At 48.7% G+C, this 15,094-nt stretch overlaps 4 protein-coding genes across 4 annotated transcripts; 1 reads left to right on the plus strand and 3 right to left on the minus strand.

Moving 5' to 3' along the window:
• Positions 1 to 889: 889 nt before the first annotated feature.
• Positions 890 to 2,787, minus strand: LOC123134972 (cinnamoyl-CoA reductase 1-like). Its single transcript, XM_044554109.1, has 5 exons — positions 2,354 to 2,787; positions 2,112 to 2,266; positions 1,837 to 2,019; positions 1,414 to 1,766; positions 890 to 1,315 (listed from the first exon to the last, which is right to left on the minus strand). Exons 1-5 carry the CDS (start codon positions 2,664 to 2,666, stop codon positions 1,132 to 1,134), a joined length of 1,188 nt encoding a protein of 395 aa, XP_044410044.1. The 5' UTR covers positions 2,667 to 2,787; the 3' UTR covers positions 890 to 1,131.
• Positions 2,788 to 6,643: 3,856 nt separating this feature from the next.
• On the plus strand, positions 6,644 to 7,473 carry LOC123134973 (cinnamoyl-CoA reductase 1). The gene is made up of 2 exons (XM_044554110.1): positions 6,644 to 7,082; positions 7,170 to 7,473. The coding sequence occupies exons 1-2, from the start codon at positions 6,751 to 6,753 to the stop codon at positions 7,351 to 7,353; spliced, it is 516 nt and encodes a 171-aa protein (XP_044410045.1). The 5' UTR covers positions 6,644 to 6,750; the 3' UTR covers positions 7,354 to 7,473.
• Positions 7,474 to 8,349: 876 nt separating this feature from the next.
• On the minus strand, positions 8,350 to 9,850 carry LOC123134974 (uncharacterized). Its single transcript, XM_044554111.1, has one exon. The coding sequence runs from the start codon at positions 9,834 to 9,836 to the stop codon at positions 8,367 to 8,369; it is 1,470 nt and encodes a 489-aa protein (XP_044410046.1). The 5' UTR covers positions 9,837 to 9,850; the 3' UTR covers positions 8,350 to 8,366.
• A 2,655-nt stretch (positions 9,851 to 12,505) lies between these two features.
• LOC123134975 (cinnamoyl-CoA reductase 1) lies at positions 12,506 to 13,801 on the minus strand. Its single transcript, XM_044554112.1, has 4 exons — positions 13,623 to 13,801; positions 13,387 to 13,541; positions 13,123 to 13,305; positions 12,506 to 13,036 (listed from the first exon to the last, which is right to left on the minus strand). Exons 1-4 carry the CDS (start codon positions 13,768 to 13,770, stop codon positions 12,506 to 12,508), a joined length of 1,017 nt encoding a protein of 338 aa, XP_044410047.1. The 5' UTR covers positions 13,771 to 13,801.
• Positions 13,802 to 15,094: the final 1,293 nt, after the last annotated feature.

Genomic DNA, 15,094 nt, shown 5'->3' on the forward strand with positions numbered 1-15,094 from the left:
TCATATCAAGTTACTACCGAACCTCGTAGGTCTTCCAGAATAAGATCCGCACCAGAGTGGTACGGTAATCCTGTTTTGAAAGTCATGTTATTAGACCATGATAAATCTATAAACTATGAGGAAGCGATGATGAGCCCAGATTCCGCGAAATTGCTTGAGGCCATGAAATTTGAGATGGGATCCATATATGAGAACGAAGTGTGGACTTTGGTGAACTAGGTAGTGGTGGCCTGGGCGGTACAACCGTCCATCACACCAGTTGCACCTTTTACTAAAACATAACCGGAACTACGGTGCTCCCACCGCTTAGTACCGCATCCCAAAACCCAGAAAAATCACCCTCAAGTGGTAGTTGGGACGGTACAAATGCCGAAACAACCGTACCAAAAGCTCACGGGAGTGGCTATAAGTTTCATCGCAGTACAAATGTCGGAGTGGCCGTTCCAAAACCATGCACACGCCAGGTAAGCAGCCCAAAGCCGTTGACAAACAGAGAATATCCGTTGACGCCTGAGTGGCTCTAGTTCGTTGATCAAATTGTTGAGAAGAGACAATCTGTCCAAAATCCCACATTGAAGATGCTACGATAATCTTATGCATGCGACACAAGTGTATGCAAATAATAAATCTGGGTGTTATCTCACGTCCCAGAAAATACACCGCCGTTGTTGCACCTTCATAACCGCAACTAGCCATCACTATTTTTGTCAAACATGACCCGGCCATTCTTTTTTCGAACAAAATAATATGGCCACCCAACCGAAAATAAATTGGAAAAGTAAAAAAATGGAACATGATAGTCAAATATGGTACTTGTGTACAAATCAGACTTGCAAGAGCAAGACACATTTTTCTCTATTGATCCCAAATTACGATATCATTCCTTCTTTTTGGGGGGAAGAAGAATTTATAAATAATGTGTAGAAGTACATTCATTACAAAATAAATAATGCCCCTCCCTTCCAAAATACTCGTCGTGGTTTTAGTTCTATTTACATGCCACACTTTGCTTTGTAGAAATACACAATTAATTTTATGCTGAAGCTCCAAAATCCTAACAGTATTTTCTTTTGCGGCTGCAGCTTTGCTCTTGTTGTTTTATGAGATGGGCTTGTCCCCTGTCCTGCCCTGTTACAAGTACGCGCGCTTCTGTGCTATGGGAACAATGGGGAGACGCAGGTGACCCTTTTTCTGCAAGCACGTCACTGTCTCGTACAAGCTTTGCCTCAGCGGAGTGAACTCCAACCCCAGCTCCCTCAGCCTCAGGTTTGAGAACTTGTAAGGCTTCGCCATGGGCTTGCCGTCATCTTCGCACCTGCCCCGCCAACGAATTCTACGGTGAGCAAGCAAGCAACGCCCAAAATCTGATCAAACACGTCGAAATAAGATCGATCATGCTGTGCTCCTACTTACTTGGCGGTTATGTGGTACTGCGGGAAGAGGTCGCCAAGGAGCTCGAGGAAGTATGCGCGGTGTAGCACGGCGCCGATGCAGAGGTACCGGCCGTGTGCGTTGGGGTGCTCGTAGACGAGGACATGGGCCCGGGCGACGTCACGGACGTCGGTGTAGGCAGCGACGGCGTTAGGGTAGGTGGGTTTGGCGCCGGTGAGGTAGCGGGCGACGTGGCTGCTACTGAAGTTGAGTGACTGCTGCAGCATGGGGCCCATGGTCATAGACGGCACCACCACTGCCAGCTCCAGGCCCCTCTTGGCCGCCTCCTCTGCCGCCGTGATCTCCGCCATCATCTTGGCGCAGCAGTACAGGTTCTGCAGTGCACACAAGGGCCGGCAAGTGAGCTAAGTTCACCGGCGATGGAGCAGAGTATTCATTTCTTACCCCTGTGTTTTTACAGTACTCGTAGTCGCTCCAGCACGTCTCGTCGAGCACGACGTCCGGGCTGCGGTTGGGGTCCATGTGCACGGCGCCGTAGGACGAAGTGAACACCACGCGCTGCACACCCGCGTCCGCTGCCGCTCTGATCACGTTTCTTGTGCCCTCAACGGCGACCGGCACGAGGTCCTGCAAACGAGCACGACACATGTAGGAAGCAAGTAAGTATGCCGCCCCTGTTAGAATCGCCCTTGTTTGCAGAGCAGAGCTCGTGAACTGACGGGGTCGTTGGAGACAGGGGAGGCAACGTGGAAGACGCCATGGCAGCCGCGGAAGGCGGCGCGAAGGCCGTTGTAGTCGAGGACGTCGGCGCGGCACAAGGTGAGCCTCTCCTCCGCCCCCTCCACCGCCAGCAGGTGCGCGTTCTTGCGGTCAGCTTCACAAACCAATGCAAACGCGCGCGCCATTAGATGAGCTGATGAAGCACCACAACACTGGCGAGATCATGGATGGTGTCGCTTACCGGGGTCCCTGGCGGTCCCTCTCACGCGGTAGCCACGGAGGAGGAGCTCCTTCACGACCCAGGAGCCGATGAAGCCTCCGGCCCCCGTGACGCAGACCAGCTCCTGCTCCGGCTGCCTCTGCTTCAGCTCGCCGTTGTCGGTGGCCTTGTCGATCGACGGCATGGTGACCACGGTGTTCAGCCGATGCGTGGACGCAAGAAAGATTTGCTGGTTGACTGCACGGGTTAGTACAAATTTGCCTTTGCTTGTTGCTGCTGCTGCTGAGCAATGGATCGAGCTTGTGTGGTCTGTACATTGAGTCCGCGGCACCATTTATACTACTGGCTGGTAGCCTGGTGGTACTAGCACACGACAAAACTGCGATGCGATACTGCCTGGACAGGAGCCGTGAGCAGGGTGGGGAGGGGAGGGGAGGCTCGGGTGCAGCTTGGCGGCAAGCAAAACAGAGGGCCGTCCCGTTTGTTTACGGAGGGATACAGCGACTGAAGGAATATTCAGCGGCGGGTGCAGCGCCGACGGACCCGATGGGTGGCTTCGGGCAAGCGCGCGGCAGATTCATTCCCCATCCGGAGGTGGAATCGCGGAGCCTGCCTCCTGCCACGGAAAAGGCACACCACCTGGTGCGTCACCGTTGCACGACAAAAGCTATGCTGGTTTCTTCGCTCACTGCTATCAAAATGCTTCTGCGTCCTGGATTTGACTTCCGGTAGAGTTTGAACACGTTTGCCGGCCAAGAATGCTGATGACTTGGTTATACGGAGTACGTGTTTAGCTCTTGTAACGGGTCTAGCTATATTGGACATTTCGTTTACTATGCTTCCTTGTGAGATGATTAAGCCTCATCATCTGTCTAGCCATCACGATATGGCGGGTACTACGCGTCGGTCAACCGGGCAGGATACCCCGATCAACACCCCCCCCCCCCTCTCGTCCTATCCGTAAGGTATTAGCTATTCCCTCCGTTTTAAAATGTAGTGCTTTCTCTATTCCCGTTCTTCAACTTTGACCATAAATTTAACCAACGAGACCGATTATGGTGGGAGCAAAAATTATACCAGTGAATTCGTATTCAAAAGTAGTTTTCAATTATATAAGTTTTTCTCCCGCCTTAGACGGTCTTGTTGGTTAAATTTATGGTCAAAGTTTGACCTCGGAAAGCACAGGCGCACTATATTTTGGAATGGAGGGAGTATTTGGTCCATGCACTGTGCATCGCCTTTCATGTCCCGCGCCTTAGACCTAATTGAAATTCAACAGGCAAAAAAAATCCCCTTCCACACCATCTTGTCTCTGCTTCACAACAGCGTGCAAAAGAGGGCGTAGCTATGAGGCGAAACGGCACCCCCCTACTCCCACAATTGCTCGTCGTCGCCGGCTCCCATGTCGGACTTGTCGTTGTAGCCCCCCCCCCCCCCCCCCCCCCCCCCCCGCCGCCGCCGTCCCACACTCTCCAATAGTAGTAGCCCTGACAGCAAATTGTAGGATTGAAGAAAGCCGGTTCCCCATCGCCCATCCTTGCTTGCAACTCCTACCCCCTACCGCCTTGATCGCTCGTAGCTTCCACCCTCACGTCTCTAGCACCACATGCTTCTCTGGGCAGTAGTGGCGGTTGTGGTCGCAACAGTGTCGACCGTGGTCGTAGGATCGCTGACAGCCGTTTCCAGCAAACCCCATATGTCGGTTGTTCCATCCTCGACTGCCAGTTGCAACATATCTCGGTTCCAACATCCTCGACCGCCGATCGTTGCATCTTCAAGAGGCGGGTCCAGCTTCGTTGCATCCCCGGCTGCTGGTTGCAACATCGCAGCCCACTGGTCCTAGCGTCCCCATGTTCTCGTCGCATCGCTATCAGACATCTCTTGTAGCATGCCGCAACCCGTGTTCCCCCAATTTGCTAACTCGTCTAGCACTACTCGCCGTCTCTGGCACAGGACATGCGCTCGCCCCCTCTCTCTTAGAAGTCGTGTGACCGCTTGCACCGGTGAGGGCAGCGTGTGGTCGACCTTGAAGCTCCCTCATGGTGCTCGCTGCTGTAGGGGGGTGGGTGGTAAAGCTTATCGGTGATTTTCTACATACTTGTCGCGTAGAAATGGTCATAAGCTGGCCAATCATATCGTTTGACCTATCATTAATGAATTTTATAGAATAAAAATGTCAACATTTATTAGGCCAATCATATCGTTTGACCTATCATTAAGTTTATCTTGCATTTTTTGATTATTTTGAATGAAGCTGCCTTGAGTCGTTGCTCAAAGCAGTCGGCATCATATTGTGAGAAGATGTATATGAGTCGAGTTTGACCGGTTTCACTCGCATGTCTGCCTTTCAGAAGACGACATATGCTTGGAAGCTTGGAGGAAGCCACAAGGTACGGCAATGGGTGTTAGAGGATCTCTAAATGGACCCAACATCTTTTGGAATGAGAGAGAGAGAGAGAGAGAGAGAGAGAGTGTGTGTGTGTGTGTGTGTGTTCAACTAGAGCCCTAAATCATTCCTATATGTACGAGTGTTTGACACTCCTTAAATTCAGTCCATATATGGGAAGGATATGAAGGTGTTCTAGCAGCCCGCCACGTCAGATATGGCCCACCTTGAATCATCATCTTATTTCTTTCTCACTCTCAATCATACGAATTATACGCTTGTGATCAGACAATTTTGAAAGTCATGGCTGCATGCATAAACAAACGAGAGCTTAAAGTAGATACACCTGAACATTGTTCAGATGTGTCAACGGGCATATAGAGGGTTAAAAATTGGACCATTTCAATTGAAGATGCTTTCAGTGAGCACCAGAAAGCCATCAGATAGAGCTGAGCACCGGTAACATACTACTCCCTACTAAAGCTAGTACAAAGTTAAGAAATTTATTTTGGGACGGAGGGAGTAGAAAAAAGCAATTGGCAGTCTCCCATTAACACTTAAACAGTGGCGGAGACAGGGGGACCAGCAGGGGCCCTGCCCCCCCCCCCCCTCCCCTATCAAAACTGATTTAGGACTAGTATACATCTGAATAGATGATTACTAGCAGCTAAAATAGAGTAATTTAGTGGACTGGCCCTCCCCAACAAGAATTAAGAACACTCGGCCCCCCTCACTCATTTTTCCTGGCTCCGCCATTGCGCTTAAATAAACTTGTATGCACCAAGAGGAAACCCGAAAGCTTCTTCGGACTTGGTTCGTTTTTCTCAAACTAATGAGAAGACAATATTATATATTATCCCCCTCCTGTGATCAAACCAGTCAGGCCGATACGCAGCATATTCACGAGTCGAGTTGACTGCCTCACTTCCAGCAGCCGGCATATGCTCGGGAACCTGACGGGAAGCGGCTGGTATCGTGAATTCGTGATGTACTGCCCCATGTTTGAGATTCCAGAACGTACTGGAAAGCTAGCTACCTCTCTTCTGGCGTGCTTTGACGGCATTTTGCTTGCGTCAGCGAAGAAGCAAAGAAGCAACTCGTGCTGGTCCTCCCACGAGGGCTCTAGCTCCGGTGGGCTGTCACCCCGGCCCGTGTCTCTCTGTGGGTAGTTCGTTCCTGCCAATCTTTTTCCTGTGTGCACAGCTCACGTCCTCCACGCGTAGGTGCACCTGGGAGCATCGGACGGTACCCAGCAGCCGATTTAAAATCAGGCAATTTTTCAATGCTAAAAACAACAATTTAGGAACCATTGTGCTGCAAAATTTTAAATCCAACTTTGAAAGGGTACTACACTCTAAAATAAGTGATTCTACACTCTAAAACATGCCTATATACATCCGTATGTGATAGCCCGTTTGAAGTCTTTAAAAAGACAAATATTTAGGAACGAAGGAAGTATCTTTAAGGATTAGTCCTGGACGGTCTCAATATTTTTCTGTTAAAAAACACCTTTACCAAAGGGGGAAAGTCAAATCCAGGACATTTCAATAATGCTGCGCGATGAAAACCAGCATAGCTTTTGTCATGCAACCATGACGCGCGAGGTCGTGGACCTTTCCGTGGCAGTGGGAAGGATTCGCTTCGCGGAAACGGAATCTGCGCCGTGCCCTATGTCGGCTCAGATCCAAACCCACCCATCGGGTCACGCCGCTGAATATTCAGTCGCTGGACGGCTGCACCACTTCCATAAACAAAACGAGCTGCAGCCGGGAGACGAGCCTCCCCTCACCTTTCCGCTCACGCACTCCACTCCAGCGAGTATTGCATCGCAGTCTCGTTGTGTTGTTTCGCGCTTGCTTTCCGGTATAAATAGTGGAGCACGTTAACCGGACAGAAGTCACATAACACACAAGCTCGACCACTGATCATCCAAGCATCAAGCGAAGGCAATTTGGTACTACTGCTAGTTAGCAATCTTACTTCAACATCCACATATTGATCGACCACCCTGGTCATCAAACACCGATTCACCATGCCGTCGATTGACAAGGTCACCGACAACGGAGAGATGAAGCAGCGGCAGCCAGAGCAGCAGCAGCCGTCCATGACCATGGGCCCCATGCTGCAGCAGCCGCTCAACTTCAGCAGCAGCCACGTCGCGCGCTACCTCACCGGCGCCAAGCCCACCTACCCCACCGCAGTCGCCGCGTACACCGACGTTCGTGACGTCGCCCGCGCCCACGTCCTTGTCTATGAGCACCCCGACGCACACGGCCGCTACCTTTGCATCGGCGCCGTGCTGCACCGCGCCCACTTCCTCCAGCTCGTCGGCGACCTCTTCCCTCACTACAACATAACCGCCAAGTACGTAGACAACAATTTCAACCTGTTTGATTCGATCCGGGGCATTGCTTGCTTGCTCACCGTGGATTCTGTTGGCGTGGCATGCAGGTGCGAAGAGGACGGCAAACCCATGGCGAAGCCGTACAAGTTCTCGAACCGGAGGCTGAGGGACCTAGGATTGGAGTTCACTCCACTATGGGGAAGTTTGTACGAGACGGTGACTTGCTTGCAGAAGAAGGGCCACCTGCCTCTGCCCATTGTTCCCATGGCAACAAAGCGTGCCTACTTGTAACAGGACAAGGGACAAGTCTGTCCGATGAAACAAACAGAGCAGAGCAGGAATGAAAGAAGATGAAGAAGAAATCAGGATTTTTTGGATTCCTTGCACGGAATTGTGTATTTCTACAAGTGTAAAGTGTACTTTTATGTAATGAATGATGATTATGTCATTTGGGTTCAGAATGATAAACAAAGCAAAGCAGGAGCAGAAGAAGACTTCTTCTTAAGAAGAAATCAGGATTTTGGGGGCTCATCACGGAATTGTGTCTTTCTGAAAGTGCAGAATGCAGCATGTAGTAAAAGTTGTAATGTAATTAATGAATAAATGCTAACGTCATTTGGGTCGATGGAGAAGAATGGGTCTTACAAGTTTGATTTTCTAGAAGTACTATATTCCATTTCTCACAGGGAGAGTAAATTGCAAATAGCCACAATAGTACCCCTAAAAAAAATAGCCACAACAGTTGGCAGAGATACTATTGTTTCATTTTTTTTTATCATTTTGGTTTTCTCATTGAAGGGAAATAATATCGACATATCAAGATGATCCGATCCCACAGAATTCATTTTTTTTTGAGGGGACACAATTTCAAACTTGTCTCTGCATAACAGGATGTACAATAAGCAAATCATATTGACAGTCCATGACATTCTCGAAAAAAAACAGCCTATGCTAATTCAAACAGAACTGCCATCCATGCGTGGTAAATTTTTCACTAACTTACTACCAATAGTTAACCTATTTATAGAAGATGACTCCACTGCCATAGACATGAACCATCAATTTTTTTAGCTTCGTCCCTGCTTACAAGCCTGATCTCTACTGAAATAGGACATTCAGCATTTCTTCATGGACTCTGGCTGGATGAAAACACCATGTCATGTATGAAAATCATACAAGCATACAACGTTGATAGCCTATGTCAATCATGGTAGAAATAACAGAGCAAACCATGGAATGAAAGAAGAAATCAGGATTCCATTGGGGGGGGGGGGGGTGTGTGCATTGATAGCCCGTTACAGTCTTTAGTCCATCTTTTCCATGACCCGCTCCTGTTTTGCTCGCTGCAATTTCTTGCTCATTTCAAGACTTTTGATAGCATCCTTATCCATGTACCTGGTGAACTGACTGGTGATAAAGGAGTTGCCATAGAACACACCAGCGGTGCATCCTTCCTCTTCTTCTTCTTCTTCGTTGATGTAGAGCGCGACAGCCCCCAGGACCTTGTTCTTAATGTCGACGTTTACCAGCCAGAAATTGTGGTACCTATCCTCCAACGTGAAGCAAACATCATCAGGATCAACCATGCTCATGGTTGGAAACTCTGGCAGGAGGCGTGGAAGACGCTTGTCTGTGTCAATAGCGGCCCAGAATTTGTCGGATCTGATGGCGACGACCTTGTGCCATTGCATCGTCTCTAACTCTAAGGTCCAGGTTGAGATGCTGAAAGCAGAACACGAGCGGTCGAGCACGCTGCGTCCTGCGTCGTTGTTGATGCTAATGAGCTGCATAATGCATGCGTCGGTGACGCAGACGCGGCGGGCTGGGTCAGGGGCCCCGGCGTCGATGTAGAGACGACGTTGATCCAGCTCCACGGGTAACCGGGCGTAACGCGGCGGCGGTGGATGTTTGGCGGTGACGTCCACAAACATCAAGCCCAGATAGAGGTCGACCCAGCACAAGAAATGGCGACCATCAAATTCAAAGGGGATGACAATGTCAGTTTCCCAGGAGCAGGGACGACCACCGATCAAAAGGTTCGGGGGGCCGTCATGGCCGTCACAAGGCACTGGCGCTGGCAGCTGCTTGACCTCCCACTTCATCTCCGTCTCCGCGGGCGTATGGTGCAGCACCGAGAACTCACCGAGACAGAGGCACGGCTGTTGAACGCCCACCGCGAGGTTCGCCACCGTGAACCCACCGTCGCCACGGCACAGGAGACCGATGTTTCCGCGCCACATTGCCCGTTGATCACGACTCAGGTACGGCTTGCAGTAGTGATCCGTCATAGCAGCGTCCACCCGGCCGTTCTCGAAGCATGTCGGTAGTCGCCAGAGGAGCGATGGGGACCCGATCTTGGGGCGGGAGGGGGCCGTGTAGACGAAATAGTCGATGGGGTAACTGGTGGTGCTAAGGCCGCATGCGTCGAGGGGGACGTACGTCTCGAAGAGTATCGAGTCGCCATGCGCCGCGATGACGGTTGGCCTGTTCACGTCCCTCATCTCCGGCCTGAGCCCGTCCGGCCAGTGGAGGTAGAGGCGGGACACCTCCGGGGGCTCCGCGACCCGGAGGGAGACGGCGATGGGCTTGCCCGTGCAGGTGGATGAGATCTCCGACAGCGTGCCGTCGGCCACCTCGTCCCGAACGACCCGATCCCCGCCCCCCTTGGTGCGGTGGGCGATTCGGTCCAGCATCACCCAGGGAACGCAAGAGCCGACGAACGGCCGGTGGTGGCGGGAGGATGGAACACGACGTCGACGGGACTTCTTTCCCATGTCGCACGGCGCAGGATGAGAAGTGGGGATCCGGCTTGCCCGCTCCCTTTCCATGCTCTCATCCGTGCTTCCACTTCATCCTACGGTTGTCATTTTCTCTTTTTTTTTTCTAATCCCACTTCATCCGTGGAGGCTGATCCGGATCTGGGGTTGGGAAGGTTTCCCTTGCAGACTTGCAGAGTTTTATTTTTATTTTTTTGAGACAATGCAGACTTGAGAGATCCTGGACTTCCATGCTTAATCAGAAAGAGAGCCTTCGCCAAACAATGAGTTGCGATATGTAGATATACTAGGTGTTATGTATAGGTTCTAGGATTTAACTGTTTGACAATGCCCTAATATGATATTTGACACTTGTATGATTTGTAGTCCTCAGGTATGGAAGCACACGAACCTGTTTCTAAGATGGAAAGCTGTCGAAAGAAAACTTGGTTGACTCGTTACTGTCAACATGGACGTTTTTTAGGAAGTATGTTTGTATTCAACTCACAAAATAATACAAAGTCCTTGATCCGCACAAGCACACTCTAACACACCCACAACTAACCAGAATAACAAAGAGCACCTTAAAACAACCAGTAAAACACGAAGATCTCCGGAGCTCTCTGTGATCATCTCTAAACCTTGTGACAAGACCCCTGCAACGCAAGCATCTGCAATCAGACCTAAGCAGGTCACCATCTTCAACGATCATATAATCACCGCCATGCTGCTTCCCCTTTTCTTCGCTCCAGCGCCGAAAAGACAAGGATGCACATATGCATCCAACACGTTTGCACCAGCCTCGCAAAGGGAGAGGGAACCAATTTGAAAAATCCAATTTTAGATGTGTCAAATAAAAATAAAAAAAAGTGAATATTCATCACATATATGTCAACATCCCCTAAAAAATTCAGGTCAAAATATGAAATACGAAAGAGAAACAAAAAAAAAGACAAATTTAGATGTGAATAGTGTCGTTTTTGACACTATTCATCCTTTTGTCTTTATTGACACTATTCATGTTGGATTTCTCTTTGTGTATTTCGTATTTTGGTCTGAATTTTTTAGGGGTTGTAGACACATATGTGATGCACATTCACATAGTTTTTCAAAATTTTTTGACACATCTAAAATTAAAATTTTCAGACTAGTATCATGGTAGTACTTTTTTATTTTTGATGGTATCATGTGATATTCTCCAGCATCTACGTCAGTAGTGTGTTAAAAAAACAGTCTCTCAACCGATCAGCATCCCCGGGCTTGATTTTGTTCGAAGATTCCGAAGACAACGTGACTTGATTCGCCACCCCATCGCTTTGGCGACGTTGCCACATTGTCGTTATCCCTTAATCATACAACTTGCCACTAGTTCCATGAGCAGTACCTTCTATGCACATTAATCTCAAAAATAATATTTTCAAAAGGACACGCTTCTATTGCACACTAATCTGGAGTATTATACTTTCAAAAGGACACGAGTTCCACAAGATTGACATATTCCATCCAACGACTTCTGATTTGATTGGTGTTTTCTTTTATCAAATAAACGAGGTTGTAACCCCAGCCTCTGATTGAATTGTTCAGGGTCGACATCCATCGACACTTAATTAGGACCAGCACGGATAACACTGCCTAGCTAGCCGCATAATCACAATCGACGATACCAAACAAGCGAGCAAACGTGTTAAGCGGGAAATACGGCCCATCCAATGCCATTCAATCCATCCGAACCGTCGACCCACCACACTGTCACGCGGACCGAGATGACCTGGCGATAGCAAACACTTACTAGTGGCCCGTGGGCTAACGGGCACACCGCACACCACACAAGTGAGACAGATTTTTTTAACATGAAATGAGACAGAAATTACTATTGCAGTGTGCGTTAAACGGGGCACCAGTAATACTTGGCTTACTAGTGGAGTGCGCATATACAAACACGCACTAACTGGACCATTCTAAAAAAAAGGGGGGACTTGCTAGTGCTGTGTGCCTATATGCACGCTCTACTAGTAATTTATGCATCATTAAATACCAATACCTTTTATTTAGAAGTCCAAATTAAGTGATTTTTTAAATTTTGTAAAATAAATAGATATCTAATAGAACAAGTTTTATTTCCTGTTTAACATGTTTAGATTTTACAAAATTAAATACCAATACCTTTTTTTTAGAAGTCCAAATTAAGTGATTTTTTAAAATTTTGTTTCCTGTTTAACATGTTTAGATTTTATAAGATTAAATATCAATAATATGCAAAAAAAATATTCTAATTTTCTCAAGCAAACGTTTGAATTTATTTTATTCATCATCAGTTTGTCTTGAAACTTTTTCTGTGCTCAACATACAACATTTCATCTTCCATGTCAATTTTTTTCTATTTTTTAATCTGTTTAATCTCTTTAAGTCATTAAGTGCATTCCTCAGTATTTAATGGCTACATTTCAAATTTGAACTGGAAGCACACATTATCATATGTGCTTCTTAGTTATAATTTCCTTCATTATTTGAAAAAGAGGTTGAAAGCCCTAGCCTCTACATCAGTGTGATGCATTATAAAGGAAGTACTATTGAATTTATTTCTTTAAATCTGTAGAAGCTCTTCTTCTACCCATCTTTATTTTTTACAAGCATGCATGCGGACGTGGTAAATCTGTAGAAGCTCTTCCTCTACCAATCTTGATTTTTTACAAGCATGCACGCTGACGTGGCACGATGACGGGGATATGACCCCTGCTCTGCAGGCATATCACAGTGTCGTAGAAGCTTGTCCTCATGTTAGTGAACTCCAGCCCCAAGTCCCTGAGCCTTTGGTTCGAAAACCTGTACGGACTCACTGTCGGCTTACCGTTGTCTTCATACTTGGCCGTGACGGGGTACTGCGGGTAGAGGTCCCTGAGGAGTCCGACGAAGTCGATGCGGTGCAGCACGGCGCTGACGCAGAGGTAGCGATGGCCGCGGGCGTCGGGGTGCTCGTAGACGAGAGCGTGCGCGCGAGCGACGTCCCGGACATCAATGTAGCCGGTGACGGTGTTCTGGTAGGCCGGCTTGGTGCCCATGAGGAAGCGGGCGACGTGGTCGGTGCTATAGTTGAGTGTCTGCTGTAGGGAGGGACCGATCGTCACGGCGGGCACAACCACGGCCAGCTCCAGTCCCCTCTTAGCCGCCTCCTCCGTCGCCGCGACCTCCGCCATCATCTTGGCGCAGCAGTACAGGTTCTGCGCACGAGGATTGGTTTGTTTAGTTCACTGGCGAGAAAGATATATGCATGGGGGCACATGGAGTCGAGCTCGATCACACGTACGCCGGTTTGTTTGCAGTAGTCATAGTCGCTCCAGCACGACTCGTCGAGGACGGTGTCGGGGCTCCGGTTGGGGTCCATGTGCACGGCGCCATAGGAGGAAGTGAACACCACGCGCCGCACACCCGCGTCTGCCGCGGCGTTGATCACGTTCCTCGTTCCCTCCACGGCCGTCGGCACGAGCTCCTGCAAGCGCAGCATGGGCAAGTAAGTGCTCCATGTTCATGTTACGCGGTGCCAGAACAGCAGAGGAGGCAGTGAGCTGACAGGATCGTTGGAGACCGGGGAGGCGACGTGGAAGACGCCGTGACATCCCCGGAACACGTCGTGGAGGCCGTCATAGTGGAGCACATTGGCACGGCACAGGGTGAGCCTCTCCTTGGCGCCATCCAGCGCCAGCAAATGCGCGTTCTTGCGGTCAGCTTCACGAACAAATTGAACCAATCAGTCAAGCGAAGGGATGGAAATGCGAGATAGCTGGATGGACCAATGCTTGCGCCTACCGGGATCCCTGGCGGTTCCCCTGACGCGGTAGCCACGGAGGAGGAGCTCCTTCACCACCCACGAGCCGATGAAGCTCCCCGCCCCCGTCACGCAAACCAAGTGCTTCCCGTCGCCATTACCGCCGGCCGCCTTGGAGCTGGACTGCATGGTGATGATCGGCAGAGGTGGTTGCGGTCGACCTGTCCGTCGTTCGATGCTGAATTGGGCGCAAGCATGGCGTGTATATATAGAGCGAGATAAAACAATAACTATTAAGACGAGACGTGCGCCGTTGAGTATCTCGACTAATTTTATTCTGCAAGCGGACGTGATTCACGTTGATGAGCCCCCAACGTGATCGATCCAAGCTGAAATCATAGTCATTCACGTTGGAGCTTCGCGTTACTGTGTCATGTCATGTCCACGCCAGAGACGTGCCGTCGTGTATAAGTACGGTGCACTGGACGCCCCGAGTGCTTAGCTAGGTTGTCGGCCTGCGTCATGCTGCGCCGCCGCGCTCAGAGTCAACCGAGGGGTTGAGATTTCCGTTGATTCGGTTCAGACTATGTTTCTAGTTTTTTCTTTTGAACAGAAAGCCTCTTGGCTCTATATTGAGCGTTTAACAGAGATACATCATTCAGCACATGCTGTATGAGAAAATTAGGTTGATCATCATCCCACCCGTACACCAATTGTGAATCATAAGCATGTCTAGCTAAAAAGTGTGCCAACGTGTTTGTTTCCCTGGGACAGTGCCCAAAAGAGATTGAGGGCCTCTTTGATTCGCAGGATTCTCAAAACGTAGGAATATGAAAAAGCAGGAATAGGATGGTATGTCCTGTACTACCCTAGGATTTGGAAGAATATTTGATAGCGCAGGAAAAACAAAAAAATCCTACAAAGAGCTTTGAGTGAATGGAAATTTTTCTCCAAAATGCAGTACAAATAAATCCTATGAAAAAATTCCTAAGGATTCCAATCCTACGAATCAAACGACCGTCACAGGAAAAAAAAATATATTGATGAAAATCCTTAAAAAATCCTATGCAAATCCTTTGAATCAAATGCTGAAGGGATTCCGTGTGCTAGCTGAAAAGAGTCCACCAGAATTGCTGAATATGGGGCCAAAACCTCCGATACTCCACTGCAAAGCGTTGATGATCTCCAGCCAATCAGATTCCACAATTACTTTAGAGCATCCAAGCTGCTGAGCTAATTGGAGCTCCCTGTCGCACAGCCATTGCTTCCATTGTAGCACATCAGGAACCACTCCGGAAGGTTCTGCAGCAATCGCCCAACACATAGATAGTCAATACAAAATCTAATAGTAAAAAACAACTTATGTCTACTTCCTCCATTCCTAAATATAAGTCTTTTTAAAGATTTCACTATGGACTACATACGGAGCAAAATGAGTGAATCTACATTCTAAAATATGTCTATATATATATATTCATATGTAGTTTATAGTGGAATCTCTAAAAAGACTTAC

Source organism: Triticum aestivum, chromosome 6B (genome assembly GCF_018294505.1).
Source record: "Triticum aestivum cultivar Chinese Spring chromosome 6B, IWGSC CS RefSeq v2.1, whole genome shotgun sequence".
In the NCBI taxonomy this organism is placed as follows: domain Eukaryota; kingdom Viridiplantae; phylum Streptophyta; class Magnoliopsida; order Poales; family Poaceae; genus Triticum; species Triticum aestivum.

What these genes read in the sequence shown, in the direction of transcription:
- LOC123134973 (XM_044554110.1), top strand. Translation starts at nt 6,751, where the DNA reads ATGCCGTCGATTGACAAGGTCACCGACAACGGAGAGATGAAGCAGCGG. An exon ending in CACTACAACATAACCGCCAA is followed by an intron (nt 7,083 to 7,169) that starts GTACGTAGACAA and finishes CGTGGCATGCAG; the next exon opens with GTGCGAAGAGGACGGCAAAC.
- LOC123134975 (XM_044554112.1), bottom strand. Translation starts at nt 13,770, where the DNA reads ATGCAGTCCAGCTCCAAGGCGGCCGGCGGTAATGGCGACGGGAAGCAC. An exon ending in GGGAACCGCCAGGGATCCCG is followed by an intron (nt 13,542 to 13,622) that starts GTAGGCGCAAGC and finishes TTGTTCGTGAAG; the next exon opens with CTGACCGCAAGAACGCGCAT. An exon ending in CCCCGGTCTCCAACGATCCT is followed by an intron (nt 13,306 to 13,386) that starts GTCAGCTCACTG and finishes CTGCGCTTGCAG; the next exon opens with GAGCTCGTGCCGACGGCCGT.
- LOC123134974 (XM_044554111.1), bottom strand. Translation starts at nt 9,836, where the DNA reads ATGGGAAAGAAGTCCCGTCGACGTCGTGTTCCATCCTCCCGCCACCAC.
- LOC123134972 (XM_044554109.1), bottom strand. Translation starts at nt 2,666, where the DNA reads ATGGTGCCGCGGACTCAATGTACAGACCACACAAGCTCGATCCATTGC. An exon ending in AGGGACCGCCAGGGACCCCG is followed by an intron (nt 2,267 to 2,353) that starts GTAAGCGACACC and finishes TGGTTTGTGAAG; the next exon opens with CTGACCGCAAGAACGCGCAC. An exon ending in AGTACTGTAAAAACACAGGG is followed by an intron (nt 1,767 to 1,836) that starts GTAAGAAATGAA and finishes TGTGCACTGCAG; the next exon opens with AACCTGTACTGCTGCGCCAA.